Genomic DNA, 21673 nt, shown 5'->3' with positions numbered 1-21673 from the left:
AAGTGTGATTTTAATTGATATGCTAGTCTTTGTTGCTGTCCTGAATTGCCGTACTACAACACACAATGAATCTTAACACTGTCATTTCTTCAACATCCCATCATGCAACATAACGCAGAAGCATAGTCACTGGCTACCCCTCCCACCTCTCTATGGTCTCTGGAACCGGAAGTCCCTTCCGAATCCCTCATTACCTGCTCCACTCTATGGTATCTGGGACCGGAAGTCTCTTCCGAACGCTTCACTGCTTTCTCCCCCTCCCTTCTCTCTATGGTCCCTGTCAAACGGAAGTCCCCTCCCCTGTGTTACAGGAAGTTCCGGCATGTTACCGGCGACCCTGAGAGGGAATGTGAAGTGACAGGGCTGAGGAGGGTCACGTGATTCCGGGGAGGGTGAGTACCTACGGGGGGTCAAGTTCATGGTGACCATTGGTAGCGGTACATTGAACCTTTCAGGGGAGGTGGGGGCTGGCACAGAGGGTTTGCGTGCTGTGTCCCACCCAGCCTGTTAATAATGTGACATTCATAATAATAAAATAGAAATGCATTATCTGCACAAATGGGTCATTATTCATAGATTATCATTCAGACTCATTTAAATCAATGTCGTGTGGTCCTAATATTACATAACATAGCAATGCATTTATAGGAAGACTATAAACATACTTATACCATTATTCATGTTAGTTAATGCTAAGTATATTCAAATATATATCACACTTATATTAATGCATAATATATCCATGCATGTATATGAATATTAATATGCCATGATACTGTTTATATGGGTACATATTATATGGCACTGCATCCCAAACCCACCTTAGCAAACTTGACACCCTCTACAATTCAATATGCCGTTTTGTTCTCCAATGTAATTACAACACACATTACTGTGAAATGCTCAAAGAACTAGATTGGTCATCACTTGAGTCTAGGCGCAAAGTGCACCTTTCCTGTCTTGCCTTCAAATACGTTCTGGGCAAGCAACCCGCCTATCTGAACAAGCTTCACACCCCTACCACATGCAGCACTTATCTTAGATCTGACTTCACAAGACTGTTCATGGTCCCAAGGTTCAGCAAAGTATCCGGCCGCTCCTCCTCTTACCGTGCACCCCAAAACTGGAACAACCTACCGGAGATTCTCTCAGCCACCACCAGTCTAAGTTCTTTAAAAACTTAGAACTGCTTTTCCTCATTTCTTTATTTAAAGCTGTTCTTTATTAGAGTTTAGATATGTTTTTTTTTTTTTTTTTAATGATATATTTTAATAATTTCATTTAATGTAGAAACACGTGTCACTCGGTGTCATTATCAGTCAGTGCCATTAGTTACTGAGCTGCTCCTTCACCTTAACCATCGTCCCATGACAATAAACATATGCAGACACCTTGTGAAGTCACACAGAATAGACCGGTACATTTCTGTAGACATTATTAAAGCTTCCCAACAGGCGACAGCAACAAAAAAATGGAAGCGTCAATAAATAGTTTTGAATTGAATGGCTTTGCTGAAGAGAAGACATGCTATGTATATGTGCAGATAGAATAGTATGTCTCTCCTTAGACTGGCTGGGTCGCCTCTCCTCTGCTCCCCCCTGCCATGGCGGGCTGGTCCCGTGAGGCGGTTTTGACTCTGTACCGCACCCTCCTGCGCCAAGGACGCCAGCTGCAGCTGACAGACCGCGACTTCTACGCCTCGTACGTGCGTCGGGAGTTCAGGCGGCAGCAGGGGCTGAAGCAGCTGGAGGACAAGGAGAGGCAGCTGGAAAAAGGCCAGTTCTTCCTAAGGACTAAGCTCGGGGGACTGGTGTAACGGGCCCAGACAAGGGGACACTGGACCTCCCTGTGCCAGTCTGTTTGGCCAGTAAACCCACAGCCTTCAAGTAAGTGTCCTGTACCCTGATCACTGGACTTCACCTATGTAGAAACAGACATTTTCTTGCAGATGGGGCCCACCTAGTTTCCCCATATTCTGATATTCAGTGACGCCCATCATGTCGCCATCAGTGTTTGGTCACCTGTAGATCAGAGACAGAATGTACAGGTTGGAGGAAGGAAGGATGAAACTTTGAAATATGTCAAGGGTTTGAAGAAGGTGCAGGCTGGAAGCGTATTCTATGGAAAGAGAAGTGCTAGAACAAGAGGATGGGAGGGGAAATGTGAGGAAGTACTTCTTCATGGGAAGGGTGTTGTGGATTCAGAGAGTCGCCTCCCAACAGAGGTGGTTGAAGCTAACACTGCATGGTAATTCAAAGATGCTTAGGATAGACATATGGCTATCCTAAATATGAAAGAAAGCTAAGGGGTCTGAGGTCATACAACAGATGGAATGGGCCAGTTGGTTCTTACCTGCTGTGAAATTCTGTTCCGATGAGGGTAATGTTTTGTGAATGCGTTCTTCCCGGCAGGGCAGGATGGCGGGAGCCGGTGAGAAGAAAGGCAAAAAGGACGATAACGGCATTGGCACTGCCATAGACTTTGTGCTGTCCAATGCCCGGCTGGTGCTCGGGGTCGGAGGAGCTGCCATGCTGGGTATTGCCACGCTGGCTGCGAAACGAGTAAGTGACAAGTGGTGTGAGTTGATCAATGTGAGGAGGGATCCAGTGGGGATTGTTAGCTTTTCGGGACAGGAATTGTTTCTACAAATATTCTGTGTGCAGCGCTGTGTGTACTGCCAGCGCTATATAGGAAAAAATATATAGAAAGATGTTTGTACTTCTGAACTGTACGATGCAACAGGTCTGAAGTGGTTATGCTGGCATGCCTTGCAGCGCGTGTGTGGCCCATCTGTCATTGGAGGGGGTTACGTTAAATTCTGCCTTTCTTCACATCCTAGATGTACGATCGCGCAATCAGCGCCCCCGCCAGTCCCTCCCGCGCCAGCCAGTCCGGCAAACGGAGCTGGGAGGAGCCAAGCTGGCTGGGCTCATCCACACGGTTACTGAACAAAGATATGAAGGCAACTGTGAGCCGCAGCCTGCAGACCCTTCCCACAGACCCCTCAGCGTTCGAATCAGGTGAGGGTGAGCGCTAGTGTGCATCACAGGCGTCTGCAGTGTGTTTGTCATGGCGAGAGGATGCTGTGTGCGCTCATGCCTACTTTGTTTGGGTTTCTGGTAATGTCTTGTCAGCTGGAAATGGTCCAGTCTTACAGATTTAAACACATGGTTCTGTTTGCGTTAACAGTCTAAGTTTGACCTGTCTTTATTTCCCGGTGTGGTTACATTTAATAGCCATGTTGGTAATAGAGGTGCAGGTTCTTACCATTCATACCTTGTGAAGTGATTACAAATTCCTGTTTTGTTAGCAACAAGGGAGCCGAGTATTCCCAGGGAGGGTACAAACCCAGATATAGGACGTGCTGCTGCCTGCGTTATCCTGGCCATCGCTTTATCCCAAATGCACGTGTGAGGAATTATTCATTGTGATTGCACCTGTCTTTACTGTTACTGGTGAAGCGATGTAAGCTGCGTGCGTAAATCTCACGCACATGCAGATAGACCTAACTGTGGTGTGTCTCTGCTTCTTAGTACTGACTGCACAGAAGCACAGGCCAATGTAACTGGGACCCAAGTAATAATATCACTTGGAGGTCAGGGAAGTGCGTTTAGGTGCATTTGCCAGTTCAGCCATTCCTAAATCTGGCCGGATTTCCCAAGGAAAGGGTTGAAAAACCGCTGACTCTATTCTACGCTGTGAGTGTTGGGTGTACAAGGAAATGAGTAAGCATTATAAGCAATGAAGACTGTTCTCCAGGTCTTTTGTTGTAAGTTTCACAAAGTCCAATGGCTGGGTGGACATGCACCCCCGTGGCGGGATCAAATGGCTGTGTGAGGGTTCTCTTACCTTCTATTCATTGTAAAAGCAGCAATTGCTTTACAGGTTCTGAATAGGGGTGTAGAGGTGTACGTAGTCCTATTGTTTTGTAGGGAAAGACGGAGTGATGTAGAACAGGGCGTGTGGGAAGATGGAGAGCTAGATAGCTATAGATTGCCACATAATATATGCCTTTTCTTTCTGTGTGTGTGTGTGTGTGTGTGTGTCTTCTGTAGAAGACGTTGGTTTGTAAACAATGCTGGGATTTTTGCAACATCCTGTGTGCAGAGAGGTGCCTGTGTGTGTATATAAACATGTCATATTGGTACACGATGTTGTGCATGCAGAGAGGCCATTGTGTTTTACATGGGATGTTGGGCACATGCAAAACAGCAGGTATAATGCATCCCAACACCCTGTCATTATCGACCCGTTCCCTGCAGGCTCTGTCCGCCCCAAACCTCCGAACCTTAAGACCCAGACGGACCTGAAGAAGACCCGGCTGCGGATGTCCCTTCAGGAGAAGCTCTTCACCTACTACAAGAAGCACGTGGCCATTCCGCCCACGGAGCAGGGCTGTGCCAAGCAGGCCGCCGTGGAAATCTGCGCTGAACTGCGCAACTTCATCCACAGCAAGTTCCCAGACATGCCGCTGAGGGACATGCACCTGAGCGGGAGCCTCTATGACGACTTGCAGGTACCACATACATATATACACACTACTGGGAGACACCTCCCAGCCGGGGGTTGGGCAGGCACTCGGCGAATCAGGATCCACCAGTCCTCTATAAAGGCGCTCCTCGGATTGGTTGTTTTGTGTTCCTAACTGTGGGGTAATGGGATCTCTCACCCCTGTTTATTTTTCTGGTATAACACTTGACCAATGGAAAGAGGCAGGCGTGGTCATTACCTGCACTGCTGACCACTTTGCTAAGACGTGCACATCGCCCTGAATGATCACTCTTTCCTATCTTTCTGTTACTTTAAATGTACTAGCATGTCCAACGTCAATACATTAAGATGGGATTCCTGTTTGTCTTTCCATGTGGAGGCCTCTCGGGTTGGCGTGAGGACATGGAGCCCGGCCTCAGTAATACCGTGATGTGTCATTTTACATCCGGATAAAAGCCACACAAGAAAGATAAGCTCTGAATAGGTCACTATTGTAGTCTCAACATCCTGATTATATTTTACATATCCACAAAAAGCAGGAGATAGGCTGTTTTTAACTATTACGGTTCCCATCCGGATATCCCGTTCCCCCTTTGGCCTGTGAATAGAAGTGTGATTTGTTTTTTTTGTTTTTCTCACTACAGAAAGGTGTTGATATATATATATATATTTTATATATTTTTTTTGGGGTAGTATAGGAAAAAAGATGTAAAGCCCAAATTGAAGATCATTTACTTATTACTATGAACTCAGTATTTCATTTGTTGTAGTGTTGCTGCTTAATATTCTACCTGAAAATGTGATTGAGGTAGCACTAAATGTTCCCACGGATTTTTAAGCTTCCCTCTCCTAAATAAGGTGTTGTATTTATTCCATCCATCTTGTTTCACCTTTATTCCCATCGCATGAATCTAATTTACAGCAGGAAGCCTCTCTGCTAATATTTTACCACATATGCCCTTGAATTTAATCTTACTGCATCTGCTTTTATCTTCCAATGACCTTGTTACGGTGTAAGTAAGATCTCTGGGGCTGGAACAGCTCTCTCTCATTGGGCCCCTATTTAAGGACATCCTGACACCAAAATCAGTGTATTGTATAAGGGGCCATTGTTTCCATATCTTGCCCTTGCATTTCCTTGGTTACCCATGGGTTCCATGTTAAAATGGGTAAGAAGCCAAGAGTGACACACAGTGCTCATTTGCAGGTCATTACCCAGAATCCTTGGCTGCAGTGGAAGCATTGTATGCTAAGAGATAATGGGGATGGGAAGGGTTGCTAACCTTTCTGACACGTGAATGTGCTTACAAGGGGTATTTTTATTTGCTTGATTAAGCATCATTCTATAAGAATAAATATTTGTTTATATTTTGGATATAAAATGTGCTTCCCTGCCTTGTTTCCTGAGCTTTATTCTAAGCGGCTCTCCTCCTTGTACTGTGCCCCCTCCTGCAGGTGGTGAGGGCTGACCACATTCAACTCATGGTGCCCCTCGCTGTGGAGAGGAACCTGTGGTCGTGTGTCCCCGGTGAGGAGACCATCCTCAGCTTGCCGGGGTTCTGCCTCCTGCGCCGGGAGAACCTGGAGTACTTCCCCCGGGGGACCAGTTACTGGGACCGATGCGTGGTGGGTGGCTACCTGTGCCCTAAGGCGGTGGTAGCCACCTTCGAGAAAGTGGTGGCTGGCTCCATCAACTGGCCAGCAATTGGCAGCATGCTGGGCTACCTGATCCGACCGGTGGTGCCGTCGGAGAGCCTCATCTTGGAGGTCCAGTACGAGGAGGACAGGAGGCTCTTCATCGACTTCCTGCCCGTGGTGGCACTTGGGGAGCGGGCAGCGGTGGCCAAATCTCATCGGCTGCAATGTTACGGGAGCATGTGGAGGCTGAGCCAGCGCGGGGCAGAGACCGCAGCCTTAATAGGAAGGGACCAGCAGGATTCGGGGTGCCGGTGCCTCTGCCTGAAGGTCCTGAAAGCAATCTGCCGCTACAACCTGCCCATTGCCCATCTCACTGCCTCTCACCTCACCAACATCCTCCTCCACGCCTGCGAGAAGGAGACAGACTGGTCGCAGGGGGCTCTGGCCGACCGGTTCCTCCATGTACTCCGGGAGACTGTGGGGCACTTGGAGAGTGGGGAGCTGCCCTCTGCCCTGGACCCCAAGGTGAACTTGTTTTCAGAGCTCACCGCAGAGGAAGTGGACGAGATGGGGTACTTCCTCTACTGCTCCTTGTCGGAGCCGGAGTTGCTGCTGAGGACGGGGGAGTGATGATGGATGTGAGGGGGGCGTGTTGGGAAAGGGTGAGAAAGTGTTACAGGGCTGGGGGGGGGGGGTGTTTGTTTCTTCACTCATTGGGGACATGCAGTACCCACAAAGGAGTTACCACAAGGAGTTTGGTGCTGAGATGAATGGAGCCCTATGTCTCTCCTGCTTCATGGAGTCTTCAAGGCTTCCTCAGGTCTTTTTTCTTTACAGCTGCTCAGTCCTTCCCACGGCAAGTTCAGGGTGCAGGGCGGGGGGAGCCCCTGTCCTGGGGGTGACTTATCTGCTCCCAGTTTGGTTTAGTCATTTGTGTCTAGTCAGGTCATACAAAGCGTCTAGCTCCAGTGCTCTGGATGTTAAAGGAACAATCCAAGCCGTTTTTTTTATATTCTTCTTCTTTTTTTTACATAGGATGGAAGCAGGGGGCCTCCAGAGCTGTACCCCATTAACGTTCGCTTCTGGGGACCCCCTGACTCCTGAGATACTTGCCTCCGAAGGGAGTGCCGGTATCTCCTGCAAGTTTACCGCCCCCCCGCGCGTCACGTGGGCTATTACGCAGCCGTGCCGAATGATGTCCCAGCTTCCTATTGGCCGGCAGGGTGGGGGAGCTTTGAAAACCCGCCATTACGTGAACCCTGGTAGCAGGGGTCACCAAAGCTGAAATGAATGGGGTTCAGCTCCAGAGACCCCTTGCTTCAATCCTATGTGAAAAAAATATATATATATATACGGTACAATAATGAGGGGACACCAGCCAGCGTGGATCGCCTGTCTCTAAGGCGAGATGTGGCCATGACTTTCAATGAAATCTGATGGTCTCTTTATTTATTTAAGGTTAGGTCTGTCAGATTAACCAATTGCAATGCTCCTTTCAGCAAAGCGCCCGAGACCTTTAATACAAATCTCTGCATTGAGTTAGTGTCCAAATTAAACTCGCTCTTACGTGTATTTGTTACACACCTTGCATCTAAATGCAGGTAGCTATCGATTATGACTTGTGTGAAGAGTATAATGTAGGTTAAGGGCGAATGTATAATACTAGCAAGAAGGCCGCAATATCTCATACAGAGTAACTGTACAATAAATAAGATCGACAATTGCCATTCAACTGTAGCAGTACTTAGTAGTATTTTAAGGCACAGGGCATTTTGATTGGCTCAGGCAGTTGTCATACTAAACGTGTGTACACACGCACAACGTACGGTGTCCCGTTTACTTCAAAGCTCCATCTTGTATTTTAATATCGGATTCAACTGAAACCCATAAATAATTGGCTACGGGGCAAGTAGAATCTACCACTTTTTAGGTGTCTCCTACACCATACTCCTGGAAGTCAGAAGGACTTTGCAATGTCCTCAGTTCTAGGAACCTTGTGTGTTACACCCTGCTATCTCATAGGGGACTGCTTCTGTTGTCCATGCTAGCTTGAGTAAGTGGCTCCGCACCTAATAGATCTGTACATTTCCAGTGATGCAGAAAGCGAGGTCCGTCTGCCACAGGAGGGAGTCTGATGCAGCCTCTAAACATTTTTTTTAAAGATAAGATTGAAGCAGGGGGTCTCTGGAGCTGAACCCCATTAATTTAGCTCTGGGGACCCCCTGCTTCCGGCGATACCTCCCGTAGGGGGTGCCGGTAGACGCTCCGCCAGCGGGGATCATGTAATGGCAGAGTTTCCAAGCTCCCACGGCCTGCAGACCAATAGGAAACTGTGATGTCATCAGGTTCAGATCCCGCATGATGCAGGATCTTTAAACTTTGCTGAGATACTGGCACCCCCTTTGGACGTTAGTATCTTGAGAAGCTGGGGGTCCCCAGAGCTGAAATTAATGGGATCCATCTCCGGAGTCCCCCTGCTCCAATCCTGTGTTAATTTATATATATATATATATATATATATATAAATTATCACACACGCATTGATCAATCATATAGTGAAAAATTTGTATGATGACCGATGAGGACTTGGAAATAGTGCGTGTTTGCAATATAATAATTAGTTGTCGTTTCTCAAGACCAGCTAATGAGGCATCAACTCCCACTTCTGTGTCCGTCACTACCACGACTCGCATGTCTACCAGATTTAATGGAAACCGCCCTCCCTCTGAAAAGACACCATTTGCTAGAAAGTGACCACTGAACTGCAATTGACCGTTGGCTCACTTCTCCTGTGTAGGTTTAGTTAATCTCTTTGCTACCGGGAGGGCCGGTGTAGGTTATGGAAGTTATGTATTGGATCCTGCATTTGAGGTGCCAAAGAGCTTATCCACCCAGTATTGTGCACTTCAAAACATTGCAAAGGGAGAATGAGTTAATTTCGAGGTAACAGCTGTCATTTCTTGGAAGTAACACTATGTGTGTATAGATGTATAAATACACAGGTAAATGAACTCCAGGAAAAAATATTTTAAAAAAAATGAAATTTGAGATCAGATCCCTGGATTTATTTTACCCGGACAGGAACTAAAAAGGAATGGAGGTGTCGCGTATACAAAGGCTGCTGGTTCGATCCATCAAGCAGATCACCTATTACCTCGCTGCCTGTTTGACCAGTACTTGTCGTGCGTGTGATGTCACTCCCTTGAGTTTGAACTATCAAATAGATCAGGGGCGGCCAAATCCAGTCCTCAAGGGCCAACAACAGGTCAGTTTTTCTGGATATCCCTGCTTCAGCAAAGGGGGCTTAATCAGTGGCTCAGTCGGACTGCACAACCTGTGCTGAAGCAGGGATATTCTGAAAACTTGACCTGTTGGGGGTCCTTGAGGACTGGAGTTGACCACCCCTGAAATAGATGTTACGGGGGATTCCCTGTGCGGGGTCTGAAAGATTCCCGGCTTTTCCCTTTGCTGGTCACTGTGCCGTCTGCACCCGCTCTGTGTTTCCTGTACAAACCAACCCGGAACAAGGACGGGCTTTTTCTGCACTGTTAAATAATTCCACTGTGAGCAGCGATGCGCTGTGTGTGTAGGATTTTATGTATTGCTGTTTGTATTGGGAAGCCTAAGACTTTGACCATATATGAATACTGTTTCAAATCAATAGGTAAGAGTTGGGCTAAAAAGGAAAAAAAAGTGTAACCCAGTTAGATATCATGCTGGGCTCGTCCATCTGGCAATTTATACCTTGCTACTAGCACTTCTAGCAGCAAAGGTGTTATTGTCGAGAGCCACAAACCGTTTAGGGTTTAAAGATATCCCTGCTTCAGCACATGTGGCTCAATCAGAGGCTGAGACCACAACTGCATCACCTGTGCTGAAGCAGGGATGTCTTGAAAACCTGACCTGTTTGTGACCCTTGAGGACTGAAGTTGGCCACTCCTGGTCTAGATAGACTTTCAAGGAGATTAAATAATACGCCTGATTAGTGCTAATGCTTTGGACCTTGAGGGTGGAATATTCGTTAGGGCAAAATTTAGTATTTATATTCGAGAAAACATAATTTTACCCTGATTAAAGATCCATTTTTTTTTTCCTTTTCATCCTGGTCACGCTGCATTCACAAATCCTAATACGGTCACGATTCTGTATGTAAATTCTTCTGTAACACTCGGCGGGGAGGGGGGGGAGGTTTGCTGCTGCTGCTGCTTTTTTTATAAATCGCCTTTTCTATACTGTCGAATTGTTACACAATGCAGCACCAAAAATTGGGGGGACCTGCAATGCCCGTCGGGCCCTCTCTCACTTCCAGGATCATCAGTGGTGTCACGTAAAAGATGGCTGCCTCCAGTAAAGGGCATGGCCGGTCTGTAACATATACTCGAGCTCCCTGCACTCAGACACCAAACTAACCCAGGCAGTGAGGGAGCAGGTAGACACGGTATGAAGCTCAAAACCTGTTCTTGTCGATGCCATTTACATTTTTCTAAGCGTTACTCTGCTCTCCTGAGTGCTCGCTCTGTCACGAAGATGTACAAAGAGATATATCTAAATGAAATGGATTAGAAGCGTGTAATGTGCATGTTGTTTTTAATTTTGTGAAGGAGAGTGTTTTAGAAATGAACGATATACCCAATAAACGACCATAAAACTGACAAACTGTTGTGTTTTCGTAGGAAGCTAATTTTTTTTTTTTTTTTATAACTTTGATTTTATTGGGTGAAATAAAACATACATTGTAACACCATCCATTGGCTTCCATGACATAACCTCCGTAGGAAGCTAAATTTGGTGTATTTTTGTGCGATTGTTTGGAAGAGTCAGGATAATCCAGTGTGGCATACGGGAGCAGCCAACAAAATGTCTGCCATCTGTTTCATACTTGTTTTATATTCTGCCTTCTCTCCGTGTGCGCGCGCTCTACCTTCTCTCCGTGTGCGCGCGCTCTACCTTCTCTCCGTGCGCGCGCGCTCTGCCTTCTCTCCGTGCGCGCGTGCTCTGCCTTCTCTCCGTGTGCGCGCGCTCTACCTTCTCTCCGTGTGCGCGCGCTCTACCTTCTCTCTGTGCGCGCGCGCTCTGCCTTCTCTCCGTGTGCGCGCGCTCTACCTTCTCTCCGTGCGCGCGCGCTCTGCCTTCTCTCCGTGCGCGCGTGCTCTGCCTTCTCTCCGTGCGCGCGTGCTCTGCCTTCTCTCTGTGCGCGCGCTCTGCCTTCTCTCTGTGCGCGCACGCTCTGCCTTCTCTCTGTGCGCGCGCTCTGCCTTCTCTCTGTGTGCGCGCGCGCGCTCTGTCTTCTCTCTGTGCACGCGCGCTCTGCCTTCTCTGCGCGCGCTCTGCCTTCTTTCCGCGCGCGCTCTGCCTTCTCTCCGCGCGCGCTCTGCCTTCTGTCCGCGCGCGCTCTGCCTTCTGTCCGCGCGCGCTCTGCCTTCTCTCTGTGCGCGCGCGCTCTGCCTTCTCTGTGCGCGCGCGCTCTGCCTTCTCTCTGTGCGCGCGCGCTCTGCCTTCTCTCTGTGCGCGCGCGCTCTGCCTTCTCTCTGTGCGCGCGCGCTCTGCCTTCTCTCTGTGCGCGCGCGCTCTGCCTTCTCTCTGTGCGCGCGCGCTCTGCCTTCTCTCTGTGCGCGCGCGCTCTGCCTTCTCTCTGTGCGCGCGCGCTCTGCCTTCTCTCTGTGCGCGCGCGCTCTGCCTTCTCTCTGTGCGCGCGCGCTCTGCCTTCTCTCTGTGCGCGCGCGCTCTGCCTTCTGTCCGCGCGCACGCTCTGCCTTCTCTCCCAGCGTGCTCTGCCTTCTCTCCGCGCGCGCGCTCTGCCTTCTCTCTGTGCGCGCGCGCTCTGCCTTCTCTCCCCGCGCGCTCTGCCTGCTCAAGGTCCGGCAGCTCAGTTCTCAGGTTGTCAGAACTCTTTAGCAGCTCCTGTGCTCTGTAATATTTGTCTCGAGCTGTGCACATAGAATCCCCGCCCAACAAAAATGTCAAATATAAATGTAACCCTGTTGAAGTAAATGAAGCTAAAATCAGGTCCATGGTCACCGAGCCTTGAAAGCGGCAATCTATTTGTATTACTTTACGCTGGTTTTTTTTCTTTCTATGCTTTGTTCAGGAGATAGCATGTCACTTCTAAGTGTCTGGTAGGTGGAAATGCAGCTCTCCCCAGAGCCTGGTGTAGTATAAAAGTTGCCATGTTAATTTTTAGAGCTATAGATCAAGAAAATCATGATTTTTAACACTCGAAAAATGGTTTGGGGGGGTTGGGGGGGGGGTTTAACAGTCCATGCTCTGGGGTGAGATACTATAAAATTATGATATCCCCTCTGCCTATAGGTGTTGAATATCTACCTTTCCTGGTATAAAAAATAGAACTAGTGAACCTTTCCTCTATCTCTTTGTATCCAGGGATTCTTGGTAATAACATGCAAATAAGCACACAGTGTCACCTTTTTTTTCGAATCCATTTAATATGAACCACTATAAAGGTATGCCTGCTGTAATACACAGCTCTTTCAGCACAGGCAGGGTTAAAGAAGGGCAGAGACAGTAACCTACTCACAGAAGGGCAGGGACAGTAACCTACTCACAGAAGGGCAGAGACAGTAACCTACTCACAGAAGGGCAGAGACAGTAACCTACTCACAGAAGGGCAGGGACAGTAACCTACTCACAGAAGGGCAGGGACAGTAACCTACTCACAGACAGCTTTTTTCCACCTTTTGGGTCTAGTTACACTGGCTTTGCAATGAGATGCTGGGATAAGTCTCAACCACTCATTAAATAAGTTATGATGGGTCAAAACAGTGACAAAAACCTGCAGGTTTTTTTTTTATACACAGTGTTCCTGTGTATAAAATCCTAATATATTGGATGCTTTTTGAACTGGGAAAGTTAGCCGTTCTGAGCTAAGTGCTGCGTGAGACAAAAGATGAATGGGTTGGACTGTTTGGGCACATACAAAGGTCTGTTCTGGCAGCAGTTCAAGAGCATAGTGAAGGTGAGATCCTAAGCACAAGAGGGAGTAGGCGCATTGGGTATCTAACTCGTCATACTGCAGAGGAGAATCCCCAGAGTTCACAGGCTTCATGTTACATCTTTGATCACTGCACCTGAATACCACGTGTGGAGCACTGCAGACAAAGGAGTGAGGCGGTGCGTCTGCCTCAATGCGCCCAAATCAGAGAGCTTTAGGGACCAGATTCTGAGCCAAAACTACAGATTATTTTCACACTACATCGACACGGATGCTAGAAATCTGAGAGACCGACTAAATCACAGACAATTAGAGTTGGCATACCTGCAAACACTGCAGTCCAATTGCTATGATGACCTTGGTCACAGTTGAGGTCGTCCATAAAGCAGGCAGCGGTTCAAGCATCACATCCTACATACTATAAAAAAAATGTATTATGTTGAAAAAAAAAAAATATATATATAAAATCATCAAATAAATTACAACGCCAACTAAGAAAGTTTGAAACCATGTGAATAACTGATGGTAAAGATTAGGGGTCTCCAAACTATGGCCCGGGGGCCACATTAGACCCCCACAACATTTTACCCGGCCCGCAGCACCTTATACCATTTCCCAGTGTAAGCACGGCATCCTCTCTGTGTAATTGTCACATTTCTCTTTTGTTCTGAGTCATATCATGCTGATTACCCCCAAAAAGATAAAAAGGAGCCACACAGTGAGTAACGACACTGACTGGCACTGAGTGTGAAGCAGGGGAACCTGGTTCAATTCCCCGTGTCAGCTCCTTGTGACCTTGGGCAAGTCACTTTATCTCTCTGTGCCTCAGGCACCAAAAACATAGATTGTAAGCTCCACGGGGCAGGGACTGTGTCTGAAAAATGTCTCTGTAAAGCGCTCCATAAAACTAGCAGCGCTATAGAAGAACATGTGGTTATTATTATTCATTCATTTAGATTTTTTTTTCCTTTGGCCCGCGAAAATGTGTAGAATATACGATGTGTCCCTCGTACTGAAAAGTTTGGAGACCACTACTATAGGGCTATAAGAAATATATAAATGATAAATAACTAAAAATATAGGACCAGGCAAATAAAAAAAATATATAACAGTGATATGAATGAAACATACAAGGACTAACTAAAACAAAGAAACACATGAGCACACGGACAAGGGATATACAAACAACAAACAATGGGAAAGTGGGATAGGATGGAAAGGGATGGGAAAAGGACAAAACAAGAAGGGAAAGTATGCCAAAATAAAAATAATGAAAAAACAGGTTGATCTATAAAAACGCTGGAGATCCAAGCAGCTCTTCTCAGGGAAAACCACCTCCTTCAGCCATCTATAAAACAAAAATAGAAAGCGCAGGCTCCATAGCATAAATCTATAAAAAGGTTTTGATGGTGAACAGAATATAAATGGAACTCATAAGGGTCGCTAGGACATGCGCCAGAGAAATGCAACGAGGGCTGGGACCAGACCCTCACGGAACTGCTGATGACATATTTCCGGCTCTGGGTGCGTGTCAACCCAGGCGCAGCTTGAATCTTCCCCGGAATTCGTGCTGCGGACTCCTCAGTTCCGCTCCTGGCTTGTCATACTGGCTCCATAGTGCAGGTTACATAGCTCACGCCGAAACAAAACAGTGCATATATATATACATATATATATGAACAACAAGAAAAGAAAGCGCCCGATCCTAGTGCAGCATGAAAAAATACAATTTAATAAAAATGAATATGAATAAAACCAACAAATGCGAACTCACAAACACAGGATAAATAAATGCATATAATGAGTATACTCATTCGCCAACCGCCCACGTTGTGCCTTGGATGGCGCGCCCTCTCTCTGTCTGGGTTTTCTCAGCTCTGCTGAACCGACATCCAGCAGGGGATACAGGAAAAAGCTCACCACAATGTGACCCGGAAGTATCTCCTGATGAAATCACTTTATGTGAAGAAACGCGTAGAGAAGAGCGTTTTTTAGCTGCTGTCACACTGTGATATATATTTTGACTCTATCCTCACTGCCCACCTCATTACGGACTGCCTTTGGGAGTGCAGAGAGACTTCTCTGATCAGCCCCTGCATCGCGGGGTCACGGACTACAGACCTCATATCCGGATACACTAACATTGTGGAGGACTTCCGGGTCACATTGTGGTGAGCTTTTTCCTGTATCCCCTGCTGGATGTCGGTTCAGCAGAGCTGAGAAAACCCAGACAGAGAGAGGGCGCGCCATCCAAGGCACAACGTGGGCGGTTGGCGAATGAGTATACTCATTATATGCATTTATTTATCCTGTGTTTGTGAGTTCGCATTTGTTGGTTTTATTCATATTCATTTTTATTAAATTGTATTTTTTCATGCTGCACTAGGATCGGGCGCTTTCTTTTCTTGTTGTTCACAGATTTCTGGGAGTTCGTTGGTCCTTGATGAGAGCAGCCAGATCCTAGCATGGACCCTTGGTTTGGTTGATATATTTTTACATTTTTCACATTTTTTATTTTTATTTTTATCTTTGACACACTTAGTGTCATTTTTTCTGTATTTTTCCATTCATCATTCATTTAGTATCATTCAGGAGGGATTCATTAGTGCAGTAGTCATAACTACCAACACATGCCATTTTATTATATTTGTATTGTTCACTGGCATATATTTGTGTTTACAGCAGCTTTTTAAACATTGGCACTCAGCATTTTATTATAACATATTGCATGTATTTTTATTAGTGTGAGTCAATCATCCATAATACTGTTGCATTCACTTTTGCCATTCACCTTTGCTATATCCATTTAATACAATCATTTGGTAATTAGTCTGATTTTACACCTGAGGAGCGCAGTCTATTCTTTGTTTGATACATATATATATATATGAAAACAAAAAGAGAAAAAGTATAACAAGTTTATTTAAAGACACATCACATATTTATTTATAAAATATTTTACCAGGAAGTAATACATTGAGAGTTACCTCTCGTTTTCACGTATGTCCTGGGCACAGAGTAAAACAAATAATACATGGTTACAAATACAGTCACATAAATGAACAGGGTATACATTATATACAAGACATTGCATGCATAGTTAAAGATAATTTGTATTATGGGCGTATGAAACAGTTACAGACCAGATTAAAATGTGAGACAGCCTTAGATTTGAAAGAACTTAAACTGGTGCTGGATGTAAGAGTCTCTGGTAGGTTGTTCCAGTTTTGGGGTGCACGATAGGAGAAGGAGGAACGTCCGGATACTTTGTTGAGCCTTGGGACCATGAACAGTCTTTTGGAGTCTGATCTCAGGTGATAGGTGCTGCATGTGGTAGGGGTGAGGAGCTTGTTCAGGTAGCTGGGTAGCTTGCCCATGAAGAATTTAAAGGCAAGACAGGAAAGTTGAACTTTGCGCCTAGACCATGGCTTATGGCTTATGGTTTGACTCCCACTTAACATTCGGGATGCACATTGATACCCTGACAACCAAGACCTATGCCAAACTAGGGGGTACTTTACAGGAACAAATCCTCCCTAAGTCTCCTGGTCCGAAAGCGTATCGCACAGCAGATGCTAATGCCAATTATTGACTATGATGACATAGTATATGGCTCGGCACCTCAAACCCACCTTAGCAAACTTGACACCCTCTACAATTCAATTTGTCGTTTTGTTCTCCAATGCAACTACAACACACATCACTGCGAAATGCTCAAAGAACTAGATTGGTCAACACTAGAGTCTAGGCGCAAAGTTCACCTTTCCTATCTTGCCTTTAAATTCTTCATGGGCAAGCTACCCAGCTACCTGAACAAGCTCCTCACCCCTACCACTTGCAGCACTTATCACCTGAGATCAGACTCCAAAAGACTGTTCATGGTCCCAAGGCTCAACAAAGTATCCGGACGTTCCTCCTTCTCCTACCGTGCACCCCAAAACTGGAACAACCTACCAGAGACTCTCACATCCACCACCAGTCTAAATTCTTTCAAATCTAAGGCTGTCTCACATTTTAACCTGGTCTGTAACTGTTTCATACGCTCATAATATATATTTTCTTTAACTGTGCACGCAATGTCTTGTATATAATGTATACCCTGTTCATTTATGTAACTGTACTTGTAACCATGTATTATTTGTTTTATTCTGTGCCCAGGACATACTTGAAAACGAGAGGTAACTCTCAATGTATTACTTCCTGGTAAAATATTTTATAAATAAATAATTATAAATAAGAGACATAACATAAAACACAGACTATATTAGTGTTAGGGACCTTTGAAACGTGGTCTGCCGTGCAGTTGGCTCAAGGGCTTACAACAATTTGGCCAAAATGTTAAACTAACAGACCATTTTATTTATTAGTTATTTATACATGTATATTTAGGCACTGTACCGTATATAAGTTTTTCTGGATGTGCACTGAGCTTTGTCTGTGTTTTATGTTATGTCTCTGGTTTTAAATATACCGTATTTCCTCGATTGTAAGACGCCTTCGATTGTAAGACGCACCATCGATTTGGCCCTTACAATCGAGGAAAATTACTTTTTCACTTACCATGTTTCAGGAGAGGTCCCATGTCAGCGAAGGATGAATGCGGCAGGCGGCAGGTGGTTTACGATGGACAGCGGGTGGGTGTGCGGCAGCAGGACAGGTCCAAAGTCTACAGGTGAATGAAGTTAAGAAGACAGCGGGCGGGCGGTGGGGTGCGGCGGCAGGAGATCATAATAGCAGGAGAGCTGGGCAGGAGCAGAGTGGCATAAGGGAACGGTTTAGGAGGTGCACACTGTAACCGGAAGTCAGACACCGGTCAACTTCCGGTGTTACAGCATGCACCTCCTAAGCCGTTTCCCTACGCCGCTCTTCTCCTGCTATTATGATCTATTAGCCGCCTCTGCACGCCCGCTGTCTTCTTATCTTCATTCACCTGCAGACTTGGGACCTGTCCTGCCACCGCACTCCTGCCCGCTGTCCATCTTAAACTATGTGCAGACGTGGGACCTCTCCTTCTGCCGCACACTTCGTCCTCAGCTGACTTCGATTCTAAGACGCACCCCGATTTCAGACATGTGAAAATCGAAAAAAAGGTGCGTCTTAGAATTGAGGAAATAGGGTATATATTGCCATGCTCAGTAGCACTCCTCTGTGAAACTTATATGCTTTTATATATGTTGTGGTTATTTTGGGGGTTCAATATGAGCTTGTAGGTGTTATGTATGGCTTTGCATCTCCCAAGCCCTTGCTTAAAAGCTGTGTCTAAAGCAGCAGGCATTGGCTAAGGGTTGCTCATGTAATGTGAGCTTGAGATTAAATGTGGCACTGTGTGCTCATTTGCATGTTATTTCCCAGAATCCCTTGCTGCAGTGGAAGTGCTGTGTGCTGGGTGATAATGGTGAAAGACAGGGTTGCAGACCTGTCTAAGACATGCAAATGAATATACAGGAATATTTACAGTTGCTTTATGCTTTACTGTGGAGGGTTTTTGTCACTTTTTTTACCCACCATAACCTTAATAAGTGTGGTATTCATATATAGATATATATACATACATTCATACATACATACATATATATATACACACGTGCGTGCGTGCGTGCGTGCGTGCGTATGTGTGTGTGTGTCTATACATATATATAACATTTAAAACCATACATACTAAAAATCAGAAATAGAAGACAATAAAACTGGAACTACTTAAATATGGACAGTATATACTATCAAAGTTCAGTCAAGGTTACTTCATGCTAAAAACTATCTAAAGATCATTATAAATGTAAAAAATTATAACAGAATGGCATTAATATCGAATTCCACATTTAATCCCAGTGGTCTCAAAGTTTTTAGTTTGTAAATCCAGAACCTTTCTTTTTGGGAGATAGACTGAATTCTGTTACCTCCTCGCCAGTTTCTTGGAATATGGTCTATTCCTACAAACTTGAGGCCCTAAGGATCTTATTGATAACACTTCTTAAAATGCAATGAAACATTGTGAGTCTCCAACCCATTCTTTATATTCCTCACATGTTCCAATATTCTGACTTTCAATTTTCTAGTGGTGCGGCCCACATATTGGAGGCCACATGGGCATTCTAATAGGTAGACCGCAAAGTCCGTATTGCAATTAATAAGACTTGAGATAGTAAGCACCTCTCCTGTGATCTTAGAGGTAAAATTCTTGCTTTTATCAATGCCAAATTAACAGGCGACACATTCCAAACTTTTAAAAAACCCTTTTGGATTCTTCTCTAACCATTTTTCCTTTTTGCCTGTATCACGTATATTATGAGACACAAGTTTCCTTCTAAAGGTACTCGGGCGACCTTGTCTTTCAAATTAGGAGCTTTTGTAAAAACTATGTGTGGTCTATCTGGTAAGATACCGCCAAAAACTGGATCTTGTTTCAAGACTATCCAATGTTTCCCAATAATTCTTCTAATTTCTTGTGATTCATTGTTATATTGGGTAATAAAGGGAATAAAAATCCCCTTATCCTCCTTATTGTCTAATTTTGGGGGCTTTAAAAGATCCTTCCTTTCCATTTTATTTACCTCGTGCATTACAGTATCTTGTGATTTTTGGTCATACTTTTTTTCTAGAAATCTTTTTCTTAAAATACTAGATTGTTCCTGATATATCTGATCTAAAGTGCAATTTCATCTGATTGTCCTTATTTGACCTTGAGGAATATTATCAAGTCATTTCTTATGATGGCAACTTTTCCTATGAATATATGTATTACAATCAACGGACGTAAAATGCAACAATTTGGCTAAAATGTTAAACTAAAAGACCATTTTATTTATTAGTTATTTATACATGTATATTTAGGCACTGTACCGTATATAACTTTTTCTGGATGTGCACTGAGCTTTGTCTGTGTTTTATGTTATGTCTCTGGTTTTAAATATATATATATTGCCATGCTCAGTAGCACTCCTCTGTGAAACTTATATGCTTATATATATGTTGTGGTTATTTTGGGGGTTCAATATGAGCTTGTAGGTGTTCTGTATGGCTTTGCATCTCCCAAGCCCTTGCTTAAAAGCTGTGTCTAAAGCAGCATGCATTGGCTAAGGGTTGCTCATGTAATGTGAGCTTGAGATAAAAGGTGGCACTGTGTGCTCATTTGCATGTCATTTCCCAGAATCCCTTGCTGCAGTGGAAGTGCTGTGTGCTGGGTGATAATGGTGAAAGACAGGGTTGCAGACCTGTCTAAGACATGCAAATGAATATACAGGAATATTTACAGTTGCTTTATGCTTTACTGTGGAGGGTTTTTGTCACTTTTTTTACCCACCATAACCTTAATAAGTGTGGTATTTATATATAGATATATATACATACATACATACATACATATATACAGTGCTTGACAAATCACCCAAAAATCTACTCGCCGAACCCAAAAATCTACTCGCCACCTAGTCCCGCCCCTAGTCCCGCCCCCAACCCCGCCTCTAGTCCCGCCCCCAGCCACGCATTTAAAAAAAAGCCATAAATTAAATAAATTGAATAAATTCCTAGTAAGAACATTCATTTTTGATATTAGTTTATTTATTGTATTACATTATACTACAATTTGTCCTTGGTGTGTGTGTGTGTGTATAAATGTCGAATCTAGAAAAAAAAAGCCAGATGTGGATGACCAGTTTCCTGCACCCCTTAACTAGTGTCTGGATGCCCCCGCTTCACAATATTTAAAGCAGCAATCCCGTCTGGGATCTTACCTGATCCGCAGACCCTCAAAGTCCAGGTACCCTCATTCCCGCAATGTTATACATTGGAGGGGAGGTGTTCGTTACCTGTCTTCTGGGTTAGGGGGGGTTCGATGTCTTCCGTGTGAAGCTTGAGTCAGATCTGGAAGTAAGCAGTATAGGTTATTTCAGTGTAGTATAGGGCAGTTAAGATATCCAGATCCATAGTGTGAGTGTGTGTGGGGGAGAGAGCGAGAGTGTGTGGGGGAGAGAGTGTGTGGGGGAGAGAGAGAGAGAGTGTGGGAGAGAGTGAGAGAGAGTGAGAGAGTGAGAGAGAGTGAGAGAGTGGGAGAGTGAGAGAGTGGGAGAGTGAGAGAGTGGGAGAGAGAGAGAGTGGGAGAGAGAGAGAGTGGGAGGGAGAGAGAGTGGGAGAGAGAGAGAGAGTGGGCGAGAGAGAGAGTGGGCGAGAGAGAGAGTGGGCGAGAGAGAGAGTGGGCGAGAGAGAGAGTGGGAGAGAGAGAGAGTGGGAGAGAGAGAGAGTGGGAGAGAGAGAGTGGGAGAGAGAGAGAGTGGGAGAGAGAGAGTGGGAGAGAGAGAGGGAGAGAGAGAGAGAGGGAGAGAGACAGAGAGAGAGTGAGAGAGACAGAGAGAGAGTGGGAGAGACAGAGACAGAGAGAGAGTGGGAGAGACAGAGACAGAGAGAGAGTGGGAGAGACAGAGAGAGAGTGGGAGAGACAGAGAGAGAGTGGGAGAGACAGAGAGAGAGTGGGAGAGACAGAGAGAGAGAGTGGGAGAGACAGAGAGAGAGAGTGGGAGAGACAGAGAGAGAGAGTGGGAGAGACAGAAAGAGAGTGGGAGAGACAGAAAGAGAGTGGGAGAGACAGAGAGAGAGAGCGGG

At 45.4% G+C, this 21673-nt stretch overlaps 2 protein-coding genes across 2 annotated transcripts; both read left to right on the top strand.

Moving 5' to 3' along the window:
• Positions 1-202: 202 nt before the first annotated feature.
• On the top strand, positions 203-1816 carry MIURF (mitochondrial elongation factor 1 upstream open reading frame). The gene is made up of 2 exons (XM_075573749.1): positions 203-392; positions 1568-1816. Exon 2 carries the CDS (start codon positions 1604-1606, stop codon positions 1814-1816), a length of 213 nt encoding a protein of 70 aa, XP_075429864.1. The 5' UTR covers positions 203-392; positions 1568-1603.
• A 601-nt stretch (positions 1817-2417) lies between these two features.
• On the top strand, positions 2418-6796 carry MIEF1 (mitochondrial elongation factor 1). The gene is made up of 4 exons (XM_075573748.1): positions 2418-2561; positions 2840-3020; positions 4263-4516; positions 5947-6796. Exons 1-4 carry the CDS (start codon positions 2418-2420, stop codon positions 6757-6759), a joined length of 1392 nt encoding a protein of 463 aa, XP_075429863.1. The 3' UTR covers positions 6760-6796.
• Positions 6797-21673: the final 14877 nt, after the last annotated feature.

This window comes from Ascaphus truei, chromosome 17 (assembly GCF_040206685.1).
Source record: "Ascaphus truei isolate aAscTru1 chromosome 17, aAscTru1.hap1, whole genome shotgun sequence".
Lineage (NCBI taxonomy): Eukaryota > Metazoa > Chordata > Amphibia > Anura > Ascaphidae > Ascaphus > Ascaphus truei.
This window is presented reverse-complemented; position numbering and strand designations above follow the sequence as displayed.

What these genes read in the sequence shown, in the direction of transcription:
- MIURF (XM_075573749.1), top strand. Translation starts at nt 1,604, where the DNA reads ATGGCGGGCTGGTCCCGTGAGGCGGTTTTGACTCTGTACCGCACCCTC.
- MIEF1 (XM_075573748.1), top strand. Translation starts at nt 2,418, where the DNA reads ATGGCGGGAGCCGGTGAGAAGAAAGGCAAAAAGGACGATAACGGCATT. An exon ending in CCCCTCAGCGTTCGAATCAG is followed by an intron (nt 3,021 to 4,262) that starts GTGAGGGTGAGC and finishes CGTTCCCTGCAG; the next exon opens with GCTCTGTCCGCCCCAAACCT. An exon ending in GCCTCTATGACGACTTGCAG is followed by an intron (nt 4,517 to 5,946) that starts GTACCACATACA and finishes CCCCTCCTGCAG; the next exon opens with GTGGTGAGGGCTGACCACAT.